This window comes from Procambarus clarkii, chromosome 19 (assembly GCF_040958095.1).
Source record: "Procambarus clarkii isolate CNS0578487 chromosome 19, FALCON_Pclarkii_2.0, whole genome shotgun sequence".
Classification (NCBI taxonomy): domain Eukaryota; kingdom Metazoa; phylum Arthropoda; class Malacostraca; order Decapoda; family Cambaridae; genus Procambarus; species Procambarus clarkii.
The window spans coordinates 9,645,620-9,667,860 of record NC_091168.1 but is presented as its reverse complement, the minus strand read 5'-3'; the positions used below and the strand labels follow the sequence as shown (position 1 = coordinate 9,667,860).

Below are 22,241 nucleotides of genomic sequence, written 5' to 3'. Positions count from 1 at the left end.
GTACCAGTACCCACACGTTGCTGCAGTACCAGTACCCACACGTTGCTGCAGTACCAGTACCAGCACCATTGCTGCAGTACCAGTACCAGCACCATTGCTGCAGTACCAGTACCAGCACCATTGCTGCAGTACCAGTACCCACACGTTGCTGCAGTACCAGTACCAGCACCATTGCTGCAGTACCTGTACCCACACGTTGCTGCAGTACCAGTACCAGCACCATTGCTGCAGTACCAGTACCCGCACGTTGCTGCAGTACCAGTACCCACACGTTGCTGCAGTACCAGTACCAGCACCATTGCTGCAGTACCAGTACCCACACGTTGCTGCAGTACCAGTACCAGCACCATTGCTGCAGTACCAGTACCCACACATTGCTGCAGTACCAGTACCAGCACCATTGCTGCAGTACCAGTACCCACACGTTGCTGCAGTACCAGTACCAGCACCATTGCTGCAGTACCTGTATCCCACACGTTGCTGCAGTACCAGTACCAGCACCATTGCTGCAGTACCAGTACCCGCACGTTGCTGCAGTACCAGTACCCACACGTTGCTGCAGTACCAGTACCAGCACCATTGCTGCAGTACCAGTACCCGCACGTTGCTGCAGTACCAGTACCCACACGTTGCTGCAGTACCAGTACCCACACGTTGCTGCAGTACCAGTACCCACACGTTGCTGCAGTACCAGTACCAGCACCATTGCTGCAGTACCAGTACCCACACGTTGCTGCAGTACCAGTACCCACATGTTGCTGCAGTACCAGTACCAGCACCATTGCTGCAGTACCAGTACCCACACGTTGCTGCAGTACCAGTACCCGCACGTTGCTGCAGTACCAGTACCCACACGTTGCTGCAGTACCAGTACCCACACGTTGCTGCAGTACCAGTACCAGCACCATTGCTGCAGTACCAGTACCCACACGTTGCTGCAGTACCAGTACCCACATGTTGCTGCAGTACCAGTACCAGCACCATTGCTGCAGTACCAGTACCCACACGTTGCTGCAGTACCAGTACCAGCACCATTGCTGCAGTACCAGTATCCACATGTTGCTGCAGTACCAGTACCCACACGTTGCTGCAGTACCAGTACCAGCACCATTGCTGCAGTACCAGTATCCACATGTTGCTGCAGTACCAGTACCCACACGTTGCTGCAGTACCAGTACCAGCACCATTGCTGCAGTACCAGTATCCACATGTTGCTGCAGTACCAGTACCCACACCGTTGCTGCAGTACCAGTACCCACACCGTTGCTGCAGTACCTGTACCAGCACCATTGCTGCAGTACCAGTACCAGCACCATTGCTGCAGTACCAGTACCCACACATTGCTGCAGTACCAGTACCAGCACCATTGCTGCAGTACCAGTACCCACACGTTGCTGCAGTACCAGTACCCGCACCATTGCTGCAGTACCAGCACCAGCACCATTGCTGCAGTACCAGTACCCACACGTTGCTGCAGTACCAGTACCAGTACCATTGCTGCAGTACCAGTACCATTGCTGCAGTACCAGTACCCACACATTGCTGCAGTACCAGTACCCACACGTTGCTGCAGTACCAGTACCAGCACCATTGCTGCAGTACCAGTACCAGCACCATTGCTGCAGTACCAGTACCAGCACCATTGCTGCAGTACCAGTACCCACACGTTGCTGCAGTACCAGTACCAGCATCATTGCTGCAGTACCAGTACCCGCACCATTGCTGCAGTACCAGTACCCACACGTTGCTGCAGTACCTGTACCAGCACCATTGCTGCAGTACCAGTACCCACACGTTGCTGCAGTACCAGTACCCACACGTTGCTGCAGTACCAGTACCCACACGTTGCTGCAGTACCAGTACCAGTACCATTGCTGCAGTACCAGTACCAGCACCATTGCTGCAGTACCAGTACCCACACGTTGCTGCAGTACCAGTACCAGCACCATTGCTGCAGTACCAGTACCCACACGTTGCTGCAGTACCAGTACCAGCACCATTGCTGCAGTACCAGTACCCACACGTTGCTGCAGTACCAGTACCAGCACCATTGCTGCAGTACCAGTATCCACATGTTGCTGCAGTACCAGTACCCACACGTTGCTGCAGTACCAGTACCAGCACCATTGCTGCAGTACCAGTATCCACATGTTGCTGCAGTACCAGTACCCACACGTTGCTGCAGTACCAGTACCAGCACCATTGCTGCAGTACCAGTATCCACATGTTGCTGCAGTACCAGTACCCACACCGTTGCTGCAGTACCAGTACCCACACCGTTGCTGCAGTACCTGTACCAGCACCATTGCTGCAGTACCAGTACCAGCACCATTGCTGCAGTACCAGTACCCACACATTGCTGCAGTACCAGTACCAGCACCATTGCTGCAGTACCAGTACCCACACGTTGCTGCAGTACCAGTACCCGCACCATTGCTGCAGTACCAGCACCAGCACCATTGCTGCAGTACCAGTACCCACACGTTGCTGCAGTACCAGTACCAGTACCATTGCTGCAGTACCAGTACCATTGCTGCAGTACCAGTACCCACACATTGCTGCAGTACCAGTACCCACACGTTGCTGCAGTACCAGTACCAGCACCATTGCTGCAGTACCAGTACCAGCACCATTGCTGCAGTACCAGTACCAGCACCATTGCTGCAGTACCAGTACCCACACGTTGCTGCAGTACCAGTACCAGCATCATTGCTGCAGTACCAGTACCCGCACCATTGCTGCAGTACCAGTACCCACACGTTGCTGCAGTACCTGTACCAGCACCATTGCTGCAGTACCAGTACCCACACGTTGCTGCAGTACCAGTACCCACACGTTGCTGCAGTACCAGTACCCACACGTTGCTGCAGTACCAGTACCAGTACCATTGCTGCAGTACCAGTACCAGCACCATTGCTGCAGTACCAGTACCCACACGTTGCTGCAGTACCAGTACCAGCACCATTGCTGCAGTACCAGTACCCACACGTTGCTGCAGTACCAGTACCAGCACCATTGCTGCAGTACCAGTACCCACACGTTGCTGCAGTACCAGTACCAGCACCATTGCTGCAGTACCAGTACCAGCACCGTTGCTGCAGTACCAGTACCATTGCTGCAGTACCAGTACCCACACGTTGCTGCAGTACCTGTACCAGCACCATTACTGCAGTACCAGTACCAGCACCATTGCTGCAGTACCAGTACCATTGCTGCAGTACCAGTACCAGCACCATTGCTGCAGTACCTGTACCAGCACCATTGCTGCAGTACCAGTACCAGCACCGTTGCTGCAGTACCAGTACCAGCACCGTTGCTGCAGTACCAGTACCATTGCTGCAGTACCAGTACCAGCACCGTTGCTGCAGTACCTGTACCAGCACCATTGCTGCAGTACCAGTACCAGCGCCGTTGCTGCAGTACCAGTACCAGCACTGTTGCTGCAGTACCAGTACCAGTACCATTGCTGCAGTACCAGTACCAGCACCATTGCTGCAGTACAAGTAGTCACACTTAAGAAATAAAACAGAAGCCCCTATTGTCAGTTAATTTCAAGCATAGTGCTGTAACTTTATTAACAGAATTGATAGCCACAGAGTGCATCATATCTTGACAATACAGTAGCTAATAAATTATACAGGATAGGAATATTATATTAAGTATGTAAAATCCTTACAGCAGGCACGGGGAACCACTGCCCTGCATCATGAGTGGAATCTGGCCCTTATACCGAGATTTGTTTAATGTCACCTGAAGCAAATATGGTGTGTAAGAACTTCCGTCTGCGCAATGTATTTTACAAAGTCTCATGGGAATTAAGGAAATTATCGTAAAAGTTATATGGTTATACTGTATTTATACCCAAAATAATTTGAAAGCAAAATGATGTGGACGAGGGCTATAGGCGGCAGGTTCTCTACACCTGCTATACACCACGTACTACCTGTATGCACAACAACATTGCTTAGGAACACACTATTCCACTGTGTGTGCAATAATTAATCTCAATACCAGCAACTCTTACTTTCCACATACAACCAACCTACAATATAGTAAGAATTTTTAGCATCATATAAATAAAGTGTATTTTTATGAAACATTTCTCTCCCAACAAAATTGCCGTAGGAAGGAGAGAGAACTACGGAGAAGCCTTGCCGCACCCTTATCTAAACGTCTTTGAACTCCCCTTATTTTCGGCTGGAACCTGGTTCTTCTTATAACCCTTTACTTCCCTTTATCAAAATGCTGGTCACCTTTCCATCTTTCTATCTCCCTGTACCAAATTTTTGCAACACTTTCTACTAATGAATCAACCTTTCTCTTTTAAGTCTAAGCCATTATGAGGTATTTACCCCAACCTAATTTTTGGCAGTGCCATCACAACTTTCATGTACAATATCTCCACATTTCTTACTCCTTCCTCTCAGATCTGCCCTTCTTTAAAGAGGTCCCTCCTCAGGCACTTGTACTGCATACATTCTTAAATTTGTTCATCATGTACCTTATCTCAGGTACATTACACACTTCACCCCTATTTTTCTATCTCCGTGTGTTGTCAGCAAAACATGGATACCAAGTATCAAATTTCCTGCAATACTTCATCTAACTTGACAATATTTCAGGTGTATCAAAATCTGTTTTTATCCAATAAGGCAAAGCAAAATATAAAAAATATAAAATAAACAAATGTTTATGTACAACCATAGATACAAACTTAGGCATATGCATACATTTCAGTTTATTTTTATGACAGGAAAAAACCCAGAACTGAAACATTTCTTTACTGCATTACATAAACTTTCCTATTTCATATTTTTTATTTTAAGTACTGTATAAGCTCGCTTAACTGAATCTTTGGGTTATCCGGCAGTTTTTCAGAAATGCTGGTGAAAGAGAGAGGATGTGACAATGGCTTGAGATACAAACTGCCCAGGATATGGTATGATGAGCGAAGAAGAGATTCTCTAGTGTGTTAATGGTGAAGTGGATGAAGAGGAGAAGGAAGATAACAATGAGGAACCAACACCACAGACAACAAAATTCACTCATTTCTTCTGTTGACATGGTAATTAATTTTTCGTCCAACTGTGCTAATCCAGAAGTTGGAAACATGAATCAGTACCTGAAACGAACCAGAGCTGATCATAAGAGAGGCCAATGTACACAGAAGGCAAGGTAAACTTGATTCATATTTGGTAAGAACAGCAACCAAAGGCCCTGCAACCACTGAAGCATCACAAGCCAGCCAAGAGCCTTCAACTAGTGAGACTTCAGCAGCTGCCAGTCAAAATTAACCTTGACAACCTCATGTACTCTACAGTAATTTTAAGTATTAATTTTAATGTTGTTTTAGGTTAGGTTACGTAAATTTTCAACAATTCTTAACTTAAAGATTTGTAGCATCACTCAAGAAGACAAACTACAACAAGGTAAGCTTGAGTTTCTGTTTAAAATAAATTACTGTACTTTACTTGAGTATTTTATAATTATAGTCTGTGTGGCAATTCAAATTATGTTGGTTGTGATAGAAAAAATTGAGAATATGTTAACTTTTGAACTTCCCCGGTAAGAATTCTGCTTATCCACATGTCTGGCTTAGGACCAAGGGATCGTTCCCATATAATTAGGATAAGTGAGCTTATACAGTGCATGTAAACTGCTTAGAAACATATTTCCAATTAAGTTCATATTTGTCATGCTGCATCAGCACAATTTGCTTCTTTAAAGATAATGACAAAAACTATCAAAAGTTAGAAAGTTTTCTATTTGACTGAAGTGACCCATATTGTTATTTCCACTCACAAGCAATTTCTGTATTATTACGTCTTGATATACCTATCTTTCCAAAAGCAGGAAAAGGCAATTTACAATCCTACTCCAGATTAAACACTCATAATAATAACATCCATTGAGAATTTTGCTAAGGAATAATAATCTTACCAATTACTTTTTCTGGAGTGCCTGTACACGAGCATCAAGATTGGCAACATTGTTATGAATGATTTCAAGGTTCTGAGAAAATTTCTCTTGCACACTAGCTAGTAAGTCTGCATTGGAATGTAGAGCTGCGCCAAGGCGAGTCTGCGCGACATCTAGTTGCTTCAGTGATCCACTAAACTGCATAGCTGTAGCAAAGAGCAAGTATTAGTATCGTCCTGTACTGTATAATTAAAAAAAAAAAAAAGTTAATTATCATACATCACTTCTTTCTGAGAGGCCACTTAATTAATTCACGAACTAGGGCCATTGTCCACCCAGGACACTGCCCTCACACCAGGCTCTCATCAACCTGTACTGTATGGTGAGATAGAACCTTTCAGTCTTGTTACCTTTTTTGAGGAGGGGACACAAAGTTGATAGTTACCATCAAGGTAACTACTCACTGACAAAATAGATCATACCAATTAGCATAAATAAACACATTAATGAACATTAATGCACACACAAGGATAGCAGTTAGTTAACTTATCACTATGATTGCTACTATAGGGTACCAGCTCTCACAATAAAGGTGGAAGAGAGGATTACCAAAACATGCTCAGGATGTCGGGACTTGAAGAATAATAAAGGGAGTGAGTGATGGGCCACTTGCAAAGGAGTATTTCATGATGCTCAAAACTAATTCTGACCAAGGTCCCTTTGGTCCTCCACAGCCAAATCCTCACACAGAAGCATTTAAAAAGGAAAGTTCCAAAGGGAGACTGATCTGAGCAGGAGAACACAGCCATTCGCAATTACCATGGGAATAAAAACAAGGTCAGGGAAGACCACCAGTGCCACCCCCCTCCCCTAAAAGCAGTCCCAAATATTAAATAAAAAACCAAAAGAAAAAGTTAAAAATTAGACTTGAGAGGGTGCAGAAATCCAGTAGCCAATGTGGCCAAGCTCATGGCAACCTCAAGAACAAAAGGTCATAGACTCAAGCTAAAGCGCCCCAAAAAATTGAGAATGTTTTCTATTGCAAACATAGTGGTAGACGGTCGGAACCAATTAAGTGAGGTGGTGGAGGCCAAAACCATCAATAGTTTCAAAGTGTTATATGACAGTACTGGGAAGATGGGACACCATGATCATAGCTCTTATACTGTAACTACACAAGTAATTACACTTAGGTAGTTATGGGGGCCACCATGCAGTTGCAGCAAGCACATATAAAAGTAAGTAAGTAAGTAATTATCAAAAGAAGGCACCAAACCGGGAAGGCTATGTAGCACCATCAAATACGCAAAATAATCAGAGGGCGCTAAATATCACCAAGGATGCCAATACGAGAACAAAAACGCATAAGGCGAACGATATCAAAAGTATCCGAGTCACCAAGAATTCTATCGAGGGACAGGTGACCGCGAGGGGCGGTCGGAAAGCAAGACACACGCTCGTCCTGGAAGTCAGGACATTCAAGAAGGACATGCACGACCGTAAGAGGGACAATGCAACTAGGACAATAAGGAGCAGGGCGGCGCTCCATCAAGTGACCATGGGTTAAGCGAGTATGGCCAATACGCAACCTCGCCAGAGCTGTTTCCCACCGCCGGTTACGGTGGAAGGAGGACTGCCACGAGGAAACACAACATTTAAGAGTATGTAGCTTGTTACCAGTAACAGACAACCAAGAAGCCTGCCAACGGGTAAGGACTGAGGAATGGATAACCGGGTAAAAGTCGGAATACGGAATGCCTTTACGAGAGATGGGACAAGAGCGGACAGCTTCCTTGGCGGCAGCATCCGCACGTTCATTTAAAGACACACCAATATGGCTGGGAACCCAACAAAACTCAACCGACTTAAATTTACTGTGAACGAGAAACAGCCAATGCTGGATCTCGACAACTACTGGATGAACCGGGTTAAAGGACCCGAGAGCCATGAGGGCACTACGAGAGTCAACAACAACTACAAAGGAAGACTGACAACGAGAAAGCAGGAGACGAAGAGCATAGAGAATAGCATAAAGTTCCACTGTAAAGATGCTAGTCTCCGGAGGCAAGCGACACATATAAGTGCGATCAGGAAAAACAACAGAGTAGCCAACACCGTCCGCTGACTTAGACCCATCGGTGAAGACAGAAATGGAGCGGGAGTGAGAAGAAAAGTGCTCGAGGAAAAGGCGTTGTAGAACCGCAGGAGGGGTAAAAGCTTTAGTGATACGGGTCAAGGATGTACAAAACCGCGGAAGAGGGACCCTCCACGGGGGCAAAGAAGGAACAACACGAGGAGAAACATCAGAAATACGAACGGAAAGAGAATCCTGTAGGCGAGATAACCGGACAGAAAGAGGGAGGTGGTGAAGAGGAACAGGAACCGCAGGAGGGGTAAAAGTTAAAGCACGACAGAGGCGAGAGGAAGGATGTTGCAAGGACCGCGCAAGATAGCGAAGACAGTAGCGATCACAGCGGTCCTGGAGAGACAGGAAGCCAGTGTCAACATACAAGCTAAGGATGGGAGTCGAACGAAAGGCACCAGAACTGAGGCGCAACCCAGTATGGTGCAAAGCATCAAGACGGCGAAGAGTAGAAGGAGAAGCAGACGAGTAAGCAGGGCAACCATAATCGAGCTTAGACAGGACGAGAGAGGAATGTAAAGCAAGGAGAGTGCGCCTATCTGCCCCCCAAGAAGTATGGGAAAAGACCCGAAGGAGGGTAAGGGCCTTAGAGCACTCAACACGGAGGTAAGAGATATGGGGAGACCAAGACAAACGAGTGTCAAGGAATAACCCCAAAAGCTTCGCGGAATCTTTGTATTCAAGGGGATGACCATAAAGTGACAAAGAGGGACGAAGAACAACCCGTTTCCGCGTAAAAGTCATGGCACAAGTCTTAGAAGCAGAGAACTTGAAGCCATGATCTGTGGCCCAAGACGACACGGCATCAATTGCAAGTTGAAGCCGGCGTTGAAGGAGAGGCGAATCATCACCCTGACAACAAAGGGTAAGATCATCGACATAGAGAGCGGAGAAGACACCTGAAGGAAGAGAGGAAAGAAGACCATTGAGGGCAACCAGAAAAAAAGAGTAGTGCTCAGAACACTACCCTGGGGCACACCTTCGTACTGCTGAAAAGAGGGAGAGAGAGCGGTACCAAGGCGCACCCGAAAGGAACGACGAGAGAGGAAGCTGCGGAGAAAGAGAGGGAGATGACCACGAAGGCCAAAAGAATGAAGTTGAGATAGGATATGATAACGCCAAGTGGTGTCGTAAGCCTTTTCCAGGTCAAAAAGGACGGCAACAACAGAGGTCTTCGCAGCAAAAGCAGTACGAATATAGACCTCCAAGTTCACCAGGACATCTGTCGTGCTGCGGCACTTGCGGAAACCAAATTGAGAAGGGGAGAGGAGGTGATGGTGTTCCAGGAACCACATCAGACGAACGTTAACCATACGTTCAAAGAGTTTGCAGACACAACTTGTGAGAGCAATAGGGCGAAAGTCCTTAGGGGAAGTACCCAGAGACCCCGGTTTGCGAACAGGGAGGACAACGGCATCGAGCCAGCCCTCGGGGACTGACGACGACTCCCAGATCCGATTATACAGACTCAGTAAATACTGAGACGAAGCACATATAAAAGTGCACCTCATAGGTCTTATCACATCACAACTAATAGAATTAAAGGTAACTATACATAAAAAAAAAAAGTGGATCAATTTCTGTTAAATGAAGCTCAAACTGTAGCTACAAATCTAGGATTTCTTGTGGCATTAAAAACAAATATTGACACATACCTATATTGACAAAAAAAATTGGTTCAGGGTCCCTAAACGAATCTGTCTATGAAGAACTGGGAAAAATATGAGTGGACAAAAGCTACAAGTGAAGCTGCCTGCACCTCTACTCGTGTTATAGTGAGGGTTCTACTACCCAGTGGGGGGGTCGGAGTAGTGAGCAGTAAGCAGAGGAATAACTATCCTTGTGTTTCATTTATTTCTTGAAAGGGGTGTTGGCTTGTGATTCTTCTCTTTGGTGCCACAGCGAACAGTTTCCTTAGTAATGGACTGACTATATATCCATGCCATCTATCCTCTACTAGGTGACAAAACCCTTTTGATAAGATTATTGACACGTTGAAGCACAGGTTAATGAGAGAATGGTGTGAGTCAAGTGTCCTTGGTGGACCCTTGGCTTGAGAAGCAACTGAAAAGGTATTTCTCAGAAATAACAATACTTACACACCTTAAAAATTAATGCAAGCATTTTTTGTACTCTTACTTTTGTTAATATTTATATTATTACATTGCCATTATATAAATATACACTAGACTTGTACATAAATTATTTTAAGTAATTTCCCAGGCTTCAGCATTCTTTGCATTGGTAAAATATGGCAACTACTGTTTTACACCATCACAGACTTCCATAAAAATACAGTGGTACCTCGCATAATGAATTTAATCCGTTCCATGTTCGTCATGTGAAACGGACGTCATACAAAACGAGTGTCCCCCCATGTAACCAGTGTGATGCACTGTGTTTATTGTGAAATTTCCCCAGTGCATGACATCAAATGTTCCCCAAAATAAAAATTTTCTTTGTAAAATGATAAATTACCGTCCCTGAACATGTCTATGTAAAAATAATTACCAAATTCCACTTACTTTGGCTGTGAGGGCGTGGACAAGGTGCGCTGTGACGTCATCAGGGCCTGGTCGCCTGTGTGTGAAGCTCCCAGACACGGTCGCGCAGGCCATTCAAGCACCGCGTGTTGCCACAAATATATTTTCAAATATTTTTTCTATGCGTTTCCAATGCGGTTTTATTTGTTTCTTTTATCGTATATGATGCATATTTGTGACCTTTACAATATGTATACAGTAGAATGTTCATAATTTTCCATGAAACTGTGATACATGTGTCAGTAATGTGTCCACAATAAATGTTTATTGTCACAATATTACGTGGTAAAAATTCACTAATATTACAATATGTACAGTTTCACATACTATTTACACAGTAACACACTGTATTACACACTCAGTACTTTGGAGGTGTGTAATAGTCAACGAAGTAGTCCATGGTACACAGCGCGACTTTGCTCTCCTTGCACCAGCTACAGATAGATTTTTGCTTCCTGTTTCATCGTTATGTGTGCTTGCAAATAACGCACTCGCGTGCACCCTTGGCTTTAGTACTTGTAGGTGGTATGTAGCCAAGCTTGTAAAGCATAAAGTAGTATTGAAACGATTATAGGAAAAGCTCAATTTGTAAGGTAGTCTTGAAAAGATCGCTTTGTAAGGTCCCACACAGGAAGAGATTCAGCTAGCCTCAAAGAGTGTCCATCAGTCAGGAAGAGATTCAGCTAGCCTCAAAGAGTGTCCATCAGTCAGGAAAAGATTCAGGTATTCTTGAAAATATCAATGAACACCACCACCATGGAAGCCGCTAACACTGTTAATCTATGCTACTTGTATCAGATGCATCATCACTGAACGCAGAAAACGATTCATCTATGTATCATCTATATACATTAGAGATGGCAAGGGTGGGGCTCAGAGCTACACCTGGATACGCTTGCTGTATCATCCTCATAGGTGCTGTATCACTGGCATCCGACCGTTGTGTTAAGCCCTTATTGCGCCTAGCTTCACCAATGTTATGACCCTTATGTTCTTCAAACAAAAGGGTCTGAATTACACCGACTGAGCACAGTCTTTCAACACCGTGTGGGACAGGTGTTTGAGAGCCAGAGGCACGTGTGCCACAAATGGTTGCTCACGCACTACTAACCCAGCCAGCAGCCCTTGTCTTTCATATTCGTTATGGCAAAAGGTTCGTTCAGTTTTTGTTGGGTAGGCTGCTCCATTATGACAATCTTTCTTTGTTTCAAATGTGTTCCATTTGTTTTGTATTTGTCACTTACGTCTCAATAATGGAGCAGCCTACCCGACAAACACTGAACGAACCTTTATGACATTTGTCCATTTTTCAAATTGTTTCAACAGTTTTTTTTTTTTTTTTTTTTTGTTTTTTTTTTTTTTTAAGAAACATGGAGCAGCCGACCTGTAGACCACCGAACGAACCTTTTTGACATTTGTACTGGTTTTCAAAATTCTTCATTTTTTTTATTATTTACGTTTTTTGTATGTAAGAAACATGGAGCAGCCTACCTGCCGACCACCGAACGAACCTTTTGCTATAAGGCAAATGAAAAATAAATATTGAACACATTTGAAGAAAGGAAAATGTCATAATGGTTTATTCAGTGTATGTAAGGTAGGCTTCTCCATTATTGAGACGTAAATGACAAATAAAAAACAAATGGAACACATTTGAAACAAAGAAAGATTGTTATAATGGAGCAGCCTACCTGCCGAACACCGAACGAACCTTTTTGACATTTGTTGTATATCAGACATTTCATTTCTTTTTTCCTACAAAAACGTCAATGCTTTGCAACATCTCAGTAGTCACCCTTTTATATCCCAGCATCATTAGCATCTTTAAACAAGAACAACATAATTTATGTGCATCGTCGGAGGCGTCTAAGAATGTGCAAGAAGCAGCGCGACCCCACCATGTGGTGTTGACGTTACTCAAACCAGCGTTCGTCATAAGGGACGATTTGACGCCGATCGGGCCGTTCGTTACCCAAAATATTCGTCTTTTGGGGCAATCGTTATGCGAGGTACCACTGTAATTCACTTAACAGAAACAAAGTCAGATGTAGCTTTAAAGATGGTTGCAGACCTTGTGGAGGCAGCTAACATTATTGCAAAATGACAACAGTATAGTAAATTTAAAGCACAAAACGCTAAACAATTTACAATACTTTTTAATATAAAAAATTACTGATACATGCATCAGTGTATATTGTTATTGAAGTACAACAAGTATTTGTGTAATCCTCATTCAAACAAGGATGGCATGAAATAAAATTTCCTCAATTAAACCCTGAACAATGAGATTTAAACTTTGACCAATCATGACATCTGTAAGAAGTAATGACAAATATTTCAGACTAAGTGCAAGACACTACACCGTAAGTGTCAAACATGCCTCGTGTGGGCCACCTACAGCCTCTCACACTATGAGCACCCAACTAATAAAGTTTAAGCTAAAAATACTGCATGTGAATTAACAAATAACTGTTTTTGTGTGTTATGTATTTTATGTAACAGGATACAATGCACATGAACCGAGAGATAATGAATGGGTTTGAGATTTAGCTTGCACGGTTGATATCACAGAGCACTCAAATTACCTGAAAGCAAGGATGTAATGAATTGATGAAAGTTTTATCATTGTAGAGTATGCTTATGCCTTTGAGATAAAGCTCCAGCTTTTTCAAATATAAATTACTGAGAGAAATCTTTCACACTTTCCAACCTTGAAATTTCTGCAAGATATATCAGAGTGTAATGTTGATACCCGCAGTACTTTTCTGATACACAGAAAAGTACCCTTCAAGATTTTGAAGTTAAAAATTAGTTTCACAAAAGATTTACCAACTTGAAACATCTTCATAAATTTAAAAAAAAAAATTGGAACCCATTCTCTATAGGTATAGAGAAGTATCTATGATCAGTGTCTTTAGTTAAAAATAAAGTAATTATGTTACAATGTGATTCTATCAAGGAGTTCACCTGAAATGTATATATGAATTAGTTTGGTTGGGTCAAAATAAGAGCTGCCCTGCATGGGCAAACAGGCCCTCGGAAATTCCATTTATTCTTATGCTTCAAAATAATATAGTTAGTACTCAAAGATGCAGAAACTATTAGGCCTATGGCTGACTAATGATCACTGGGGATTGCACAGCTTGGTAATCATATGCTCTGGTGATTTTATGGCATCATTTTTCCTGAAATATAAAAGGAAATTAACTATTTTGAAACCGCCAATGTCTGTAGATCGGTAACTGTTCAAAAACGGGGCGACTCGCCCAAGAAAATTTTTATTTAATGCGAGTGATGAATGTCTTTTCAACCATTGATTAAAAAGCTCAAATAATTTAAACTTACCTTGTTCATGCAGAGCCTCAAGAGATACCAAGCGATTTACAACTTCGGGAAGAGCAGAGCAGAGAGCTTCTGTTTTTTTAACCAATTCATAAAGCTCCGATACCTGTCAAAAAATTTAATTCAAGCAATTACATTGTGTTAACAGTACCTTACAAGATATAAAAAACCAGTGTTGAATGTAATGAAATGCCATTTTCTGGGTGAGTCCCGGAGGCTCCCTGGAGCTATCCAGGCTGAATGGATATGTATAACTTTCTGGCATCAGTAAAAATGCTTAGAGTTCTTGCCTACCGGGTACTACGAGCCAGAACCTGGCCCCTTCAAAGAGGCACGAGGAGCAATGGCCTATAGAAATCCCCGCCCCCTCCTGTGGGACCATTCTATGTCTGCCATTGACTGGGACAGGCATCCAGAAAGGTAAGCACCACAAAACAAACCCCTATTCTGGTTAAAATATTGATACTGAAAGTTGAACGAGAGGACAGAACTCCCCAAACAAAATTATCAAACTAGCATGACGTCATCACGTTGCCGCGCCGCCTTCTGCGCAACCCCCCCTCCCCGGGAGGGGGAAGGGGGAGCCCCAGACCATCCACGCCGGTGATCCAACCGGCAGTTCTTAGGCTGGATGTCAAAATACGCGAAAAACACCGCCGACCAGGAGGGAGGGAGGGATGCCTCCGTGACTCACCCAGAAAATGGCGTTTCATTACATTCAATGCTGGTTTTCTAGGCAAAGCCCCGTCAGCTCCCTGGAGCTACTTCACCACAGATACCTCACTTGAGCTTGGTTGGTCAGATTGGCCTAACCAACCAAGCAGCAACCCAAGGACCAAACCGAGGAGGAGAAGAACTAAACAGACCACTCAGGCCAACGACCAGGACGGCACCGGATATGCAAGAGCAGGTCGGAGGGGAAACAAAGCCCAAGACAGCAAGCGGAACGGAGCACAAGGAACAGCAACACTGATCGCATGCTGGAGCGGCTCTGCCAGCACCACCCAAGACAAGGCGACAGTACACAGTACCAGAAGACGGTCCCGGAACAACCCCGAAGGGAAAGACAAGACAACCCTATCAGAGACCGAAGGACCCTTCGCAATGATAGGAAAACCAGAAGGACCGCCAGGAAAACAACACACACACCGCCGCCGAGACGAAGCATGCAGGTGGGAGACTAACAATGAAGCCACCAGTGCCCACACAAGCGACGAGAAACGAGACAAAACCCCGAGACGAGGAACGAACCGGCCCAGTACAGGACGGGACCGACCCGGAAAAAGAGGCTGAGCCACGGGAAAACCCACAGGATCAAAACCGAAGAAAGCAGCAGGGTGCGCCAACGAAGGCAAAAACCAGAAGGAATGGCCGCCAGGGAACCAGGAACCAAACCCCAGCAAGCCGAAAGGAACCATTCCCGAGCAAGCAGACACACCCCGTCTGGGAGGAACCCCCCCCCCAGGACCCCTGAAGGATCAACAAGACCAAACACCGAAGCGGGCAAAGGCCAACGAGGAAAGCGGGCACCACGAAGGAAAGCGCAAGACGTGAAGCGAAAAAGAGCGATCCTGCAACCCAAAGGAGCAGCAGCAACCAGCTCCAGCAGGGAAGAACAACGCACACGTCTTCGAGGGATACCAGAGGAGAACTACGCAGGACGTGAACCGCAGGAAAATAAAAACGTATGGTCCAGAAAAGGAACAAGTAAAAGCCGGAACCAAGACCGGAATCCCAGCTACCCATCCCAAAGAGGGAACCAGTAAGGCAGGAGCGGTGGACCGGAAGTCCACAACCCCCCACAGACAGTGCAACACAGAAGCCTGCAGTAAGACAAAGAAAAAGTAAAGGAACTCGGTACCGAAACTGAACACCGGGGCAGTCCAAAAAGCAGGGATCGGAACATGGACAGAGGCCCACCTCAGCACCCAACAACAGTACAGCCAATAAGCACTGACCCAAAAGCACAACCAAGAGTAGCTTAGGAGGAAAACAGAAACAAGCAAGGAAAACCCCCGAATACGGACCAAGTAGCAGCCGGGAACGCAATGTATAAGACCAACCACAAAAGTGTGTAGTGGGAAGTCGCACAAACACAGAGGAACACCATGGATACCAGGGTAAAGCCAGGCACCAAAGATAGGCAAGGAAGGAGTGTCCAGAGGAAGGAAAGCCACACACAAGGCATCCAAGTAAAACACACAACACCAAACAACCATGATAGGATCCAGCGACGCAACCCCGCAAACGGGGAAGTGACAGAGTAAGCAAGGATGGAGTACTGAACATGGGGGTACATGCACAAGGGGACACAGGACGAAGCGGAGGACCCCAATGAGCTACAGACACATTATAAAGAACTGGAGCAATGTCAGAGGAGGTAGGAAATGGAATGCACTTGTAAGGGATGTGGTGGAGGCTGACTCCAGACACAGTTGCAAAAATAGATAAGAAAGAGCCCAGGAGGCTCGGGAATCTGCACACCCGTCGACCGACAGTCGAGAGGCAGAACCAAGAGCCAGAGCTCAACTTCCACAAACACAACTAGGCAAGTACCCCACCAAAAGTAAAAAACCAGCACCTGGCCAACAGAGTCGCCAGACAGTACAACCTCACCTGCAGAGCGGAGACACAACCATGCCACAACACAGTCGAGCAGAGTTACATACCAGGAGCATCGCCAGTGGTTTGCCCAAAACGGTATGCACACAAGAGGTAGTATGTATTGTATGTACTGATACCCGAAGAAAAATGTGAATGTGAAGCGGAAATATGTCCAGAGGCGCATGCCCGGCAGAAGACGAGGTGCAGCGCAGAGGTGGAGGTGGTGCCACTCTGAGCCACCCCACACCCGGAAGCAGAAAAAAGAACGAAGCGACTGCCCCACATATAAAATCTAGACCACCCCAGCATCTAGAGGGCTACGACTTGAGAGAGGAGACAAGAGAGAAGCTGTAGAAAAACCGAGATAAACGACGCGGAACACACGAGTATACCGCCCAGAAACAAAAACACCCAGGCCCCAGTGTGCGAGGTACGAACTGCACCACCCGTCCACCAGGTGGCGATATACATATACCGTACACACACACATCGTACACACTCATACTGTACATACACATACCGTACATACACCAGCAAGGCGTACGTAACGAATACGAGGAACATCAAAACAGAAAGGAGAGACGATATGAAAACAAAATAAGACGAAAATGAAGTGAAAGAAGACTAGGAGGACGGAGGGGAACTAACGAGTCCAAAAAAAGACCAGACCAAAAAAGACCAAAAGACCAGGGAAATCTCACCGAAAGTCAACCGACGTTCCAATAATATTGGAAGGTACGAAGAGGGTCACGAACCAACGAGACCCACAACAAGTAGGCACAAATATACGGAGGCACATACGGACAAAAAAGACACCCATGATCAAGGTACATGCATGGACGCCAATACGAAGGGAACAGTATTGCGATGGAAGTGTGAAAAGGATGAGGAAAAGGGGGTGAAACACCCCCAGGAATGACGGGACCGACGAACTCTATGGAACACGGAACCGAACCCAGGGAGGGGTAGACCCGAAACCAACATGAACGCAGAGGGGGAAGGAAAATCCCCACTCTGAGGAACTGCAAGCCCCGCACCGAGTGTACAAAGACCCAAGCGGGGCAAAACGGGGTTGAGGCCCTTCAGGCAACCCCTCCCCAAGCCCGGGAACTACGACGGCAGGACTCGGGGCCAAGCCGTACCTCCAAAGCCCCAGCCTCATAAGAAAAAGCCGGGGCAGCCGTGCAAAACACTACGGAAGGGAGCCCACTGGTCAGACCCATACGGCACGGCTGGAGGAAGAAGCTCGAATGCCTCCGCCGCCATCCCGGAAGAGGATAAAAACCCCCGAGACTGCCCAAGTCTCAACCCAACCAAACTCAGCTCGAACCCCGCCTACGGTTCGGAGCCGGGGATGAAGTTTGCACAACAGAAGGGTAAGGACTAGGAGGAGCGGAAGGAACCAGTGCCGAAGCGACCCCCACTCCCAAGTCCGGACCCCTTCACCCAAAAACTGGGCAGTCTCAGGGCATCCGGGGCCACAACCAACCAAGAGTGTTGCTTCAACCTAAACCTAGCATGCAACCGCTTATCATGACCATCGGCCTAGGTGAATGAGAGCAAGTACAGACGACACCCGTCGTACGACTCTGGGTCAAAAGAACCAACGACCCAACAGGCAGCAAGGCAGAGAAAAACAGATGAGTGTCACCCTGAGGCAATGGGACAGTGCAACCTTCAAACTCGCAAGACGCGAGGGGGGGGGATGCAGAGGTCACATCCAACGGACCACAGAGACTTTGTGGGGTTTCCCAGGGCCCTTAGCCTTGGTTACACGCTAAGGGAATCCCAGGTAAGGTACTGCGACCCGGCGCCCAAGTCTACCAAACAAACTTCTAAAAGCTGAACCCCCGGGACGTGTCCACTCACTGGGGCCAAGCGAGGAGTACCACCAAACAGAGAAATATATATAAAAGACCCCGAGAACAGCAAAGGGGGACCACATAGGCACACCCCCCCACCAGGCAAAAATAAAAGAAAAACCCCGCAAGAGGAAAACGTACCCAGGCAGAACAGAGCCGGCCGCTGTTATTGGTGAAAACTAGCTGTGCAGTATCCTGCGCCCCTACCAGTGACAAAAACTACCCCCAACCCAGAGACAAACAAGGGCAACAAAACCCCAGCCGACTCCAAGGGTGGCCCAGTACCGAGCAGTAAAGGACACAACAGAGGTAGAACCCAAGGCGACTTGTGGAAGGTGGCCCCAAGCCAAAAGGGCAGTACTTACAGGGCACCTAGGGAAGAGAGCCCTAGGCACATGCAGCCCGAGTACTGTAGAATCTCACTCCTGGTTCACACCCCCACCGGTAGAGACAGCCCACACCACAAGGCATAGAACTGAAACAAAACGGAGCCAAAGGCATTTGACCGGCCATTAATCATATCAGCCAAGAACTGCCGATTGGATCGATGGCGCAGATGGTCTGGGGGTCCCCCTTCCCCCAACCGGGAAGGGGGGGTTGTGGCGCAGATGGCGATGCGGCGACGTGATGACGTCATCCTAGTTTCATAATTTTGTTTGAGGAGTTCTGTCCAATCGTTTGGCTTTCGGTAGCAATATTTTAACCAGAATAGGGGTTTGTTTTCGGGTGTCTACCTTACTGGGTGCCTGTCCCAGTTGATGGCGGACATAGAATGCTCCCAACCACAGGGGTGTTTCTATAGGCCATTGCTCCTCGTGCCTCTCTGAGGGGGCCAGGTTCTGGCTTGTGGTCCCCGGTAGGCAAGAACTCCAAGCATTTTGACTAATACCAGAAAGTTATACATATCCATTCAGCCTGGATAGCTTTGGGGAGCCGACGGGGCTTCCCCCAGAAAACCTTAATATGACCATATTACTAGGCCACAACCAGCACAACCCGTCCTCTTAAAAAAACGTCACTTTTCGCTCGTATGCGCGCTATGGCCAAATCTGGACGTAATTTGAAATGAAATCAAGTCACAAAAGTGACGTACTATTCCATTTTCTGTTTGAGCAGTCTGGCTTACTCGGCAAGGTTAGAAGAGGAAACTTTCCATTAACATTTTTCATAACGTTTTGAAACTTTATGAGAATTTCCTGCCCACCTAACCTATCAGAGGACCCTTAACTTACTGTTGCTGAAAAAAAAAAATATCCCAAATTTATTCATTTTTTTTTTCCATTTTCAAATTACGTCCACTTTCAGCCATACGGGCAAATGGCCAAAAGCGACGTTCTTTTTAAGAGGACAGGTTGACCAGCAATAGTTTTCTAACCTTTACTGACAAATTTATATCCAGCTCAGCAAGTTAGGAAACTTGAGGTCAATATTGTAGAGATGTGGCAACATTAATATTTAGAAAGGAAAAAAAAAATGATGCTCACTGTTAAAGATTTAGTTCTTCCTCATTATAAATACTGCAGCATTTATCAAAACTAAGTACTAAATAAAGATGTTAAAACTGTTTTCAATAAATACCGATATTTGATTAAGGTTACAACAATTTCGAAAGGATAGGAGTTATTCAAGTCATTCTTACTTAAAAATTTGCTTTCCTACATATGAGAAACATGGAAGTGCAACTCTTTTGATTTAATAACCACCACAAATACAGTACTTGACATTGCCAGCACACGTACGGTAAGACCACAGGCTGGCTAGACTGAATAACCCTGCAGACGACCTAAGAGACCCAAACCCTAGAACATCGAAGAAGGGAAACTGGATCAACCCAAAATGCGTCCCCGGTCATAGAGGACGTGGTACACAAATAACGGCGGAGAGCCGCAACCGGATACGACACATTGATGCAGCCCCGGCCTGGCCAACCAAGCATCAACAACCCAAAGACCCCTTCGGAAAGCAGCAGCATCATTCTTCGTCATTAAAGAGGGAGACGGCTGGAAATGAACAAACCTATCACCTCGACCAGAGGGGGAGAAACCCCTGCGCCGGTGGAAAGCATAAAGCTCCCCAACTCGACCCCCAGAGGCCAATGCTAACAAGAAAAGAGCTTTAGAAAAATAATCCTGAACCGAAGGGGCTACAACAAACCAAGGAGAAGATAGATAAGAGAGCACTCTGTCCAAAGACCAGGACGGCTAAGGCGGCCCATGACCAGGCCGAATGTGAAACAACGCCCTGAGACAGCTTGCAAAATGGTGCAGAAGTAACATCAATACCGAAAGCGAGCTGCAACGGCTCCGCCATCGCCACATGATACGAAGCAACAGTATTCGGCATAAGATAACGGTCCTGAAACAGCCACGAGAGAAAGGACATAACAACCTTTACAGACAGCGAAGTACAGTGACAAAGAGACAAAAAAAGAACCCGAAGGACAGCCAGGAAACTTCCTACTGCCGCCGAGACAAAGCTAGCAGGTGGGACAAAAAAAAAAAAAAATAATCATCATACAGATAGTGATAGACTCGAGTCAAAAAGACCAAACGTGAAGACTCGAAAAAAGATTGAACCCGTCTCGTAACGAATTGGACCGATCTGCTGAAAGAGGCCGAGCTGCGGGAAAACCTCCAGGTTCAGACACCGCGCAAGCAGCGCCTGAAACAAAGGCTGAGCCAGCCACCATGGGGCCAAGAGGACTACTCTCCTCTGGTACGTCTCCAAGCGAACTAGGACCTGGAGCAACAGCTGAACCGGGAGGAAAAGGTATAGGAACCCCCCCCCCCCACCACGACCAGTCCTACCGGAGGCATCGACCTCGACGTTCTCGCAGTCGGGGAAGGGCACCACATACTGTCTCCACTCAATTATCTGGACTATATAGTTAGTACCCCCAGCCGGATAATCACGTTTTTCGAATACGAGTACTTTTTCACCTCTGAGTCCAAATAGAACCATTTCCAACAATTTTTATACCACACTCATGATTTGAATTGACTCACACTAGTGTGTGGGGGCTGGGTGGGTGGTTAGCTGCCTAGCTGGTAGGTGGGCAGGGAAACTGGGTGGGCAGTCAGGTGGGTGGGTGGGCAGGCAGGTGGGTTTCGGATGGGTGGATGGCAGGCAGATTTGCTTGGTGGGTGAAGAGGTTTGAGCAGGCAAGTGGGTGGGTGGGTGGATGAGCAGGCAGGTGGGTGGGTGGGTGGATGAGCAGGCAGGTGGGTGGGTGGGTGGATTAGCAGGTGGGTGGGTGGGTGAGCAGACAGGTGGGTGTGCAGGTAGGAGGGTGAACAGGTGGGTGGGTGGGCAAGCAGGCAGATGGGTGAACAGGTGGGCATGCAGGCAGGTGGGTGAACAGGTGGGTGGGTTGGCAGGTGGGCATGCAGGCAGGTGGGTGGGTTGGCAGGTGCGTGAACAGGTGGGTGGGTTGGCAGGTGCGTGAACAGGTGGGTGGGTGAACAGGTGGGTGGGTGGGTGAACAGGTGGGTGGGTGAACAGGTGGGTGGGTGGGTGAACAGGTGGGTGGGTGGGTGAACAGGTGGGTAGGTACAGAGACAGATCACACGTCCTGCCTGGTCACCCCCCCCCACCTCACGCTGGCCTTCCCATCTCCCCTCCACGTGTCGACACACTGTACGATGACTTTTAAGATATGCGCCTTAAGTACTGTTAAATCCCATTTTATTTTCTTGTAAATATTTAAATGAATAAATAGCAAACCAAATACTGTACTGTACTGTACTGTATTCACAAACAATGATGAACTAATCAGAGACATCACAATCTCAGATACTTCATACTCAGACCATAAGCTCATTGAAGTGC

General features: G+C 46.4%; 1 protein-coding gene across 2 annotated transcripts in view; it reads right to left on the bottom strand.

The window, feature by feature from the left end:
* Window positions 1-4,674: 4,674 nt before the first annotated feature.
* Window positions 4,675-22,241, bottom strand: part of LOC123757624 (dynactin subunit 2) — a 137,093-nt gene continuing 119,526 nt past the window's right edge. Inside the window, exons 8-10 of one of the 2 annotated variants that reach the window (XM_045741453.2) lie at window positions 13,951-14,053; window positions 5,941-6,125; window positions 4,675-5,122 (exon numbers count right to left, since the gene is read on the bottom strand). In XM_045741453.2, coding sequence (XP_045597409.1) covers window positions 5,944-6,125; window positions 13,951-14,053 — 285 coding nt within the window. In that variant the 3' untranslated portion in view covers window positions 4,675-5,122; window positions 5,941-5,943. Of the gene's footprint in view, window positions 6,126-13,950; window positions 14,054-22,241 lie in introns of both variants that reach the window. The other variant, XM_045741452.2, reaches the window with a different exon arrangement.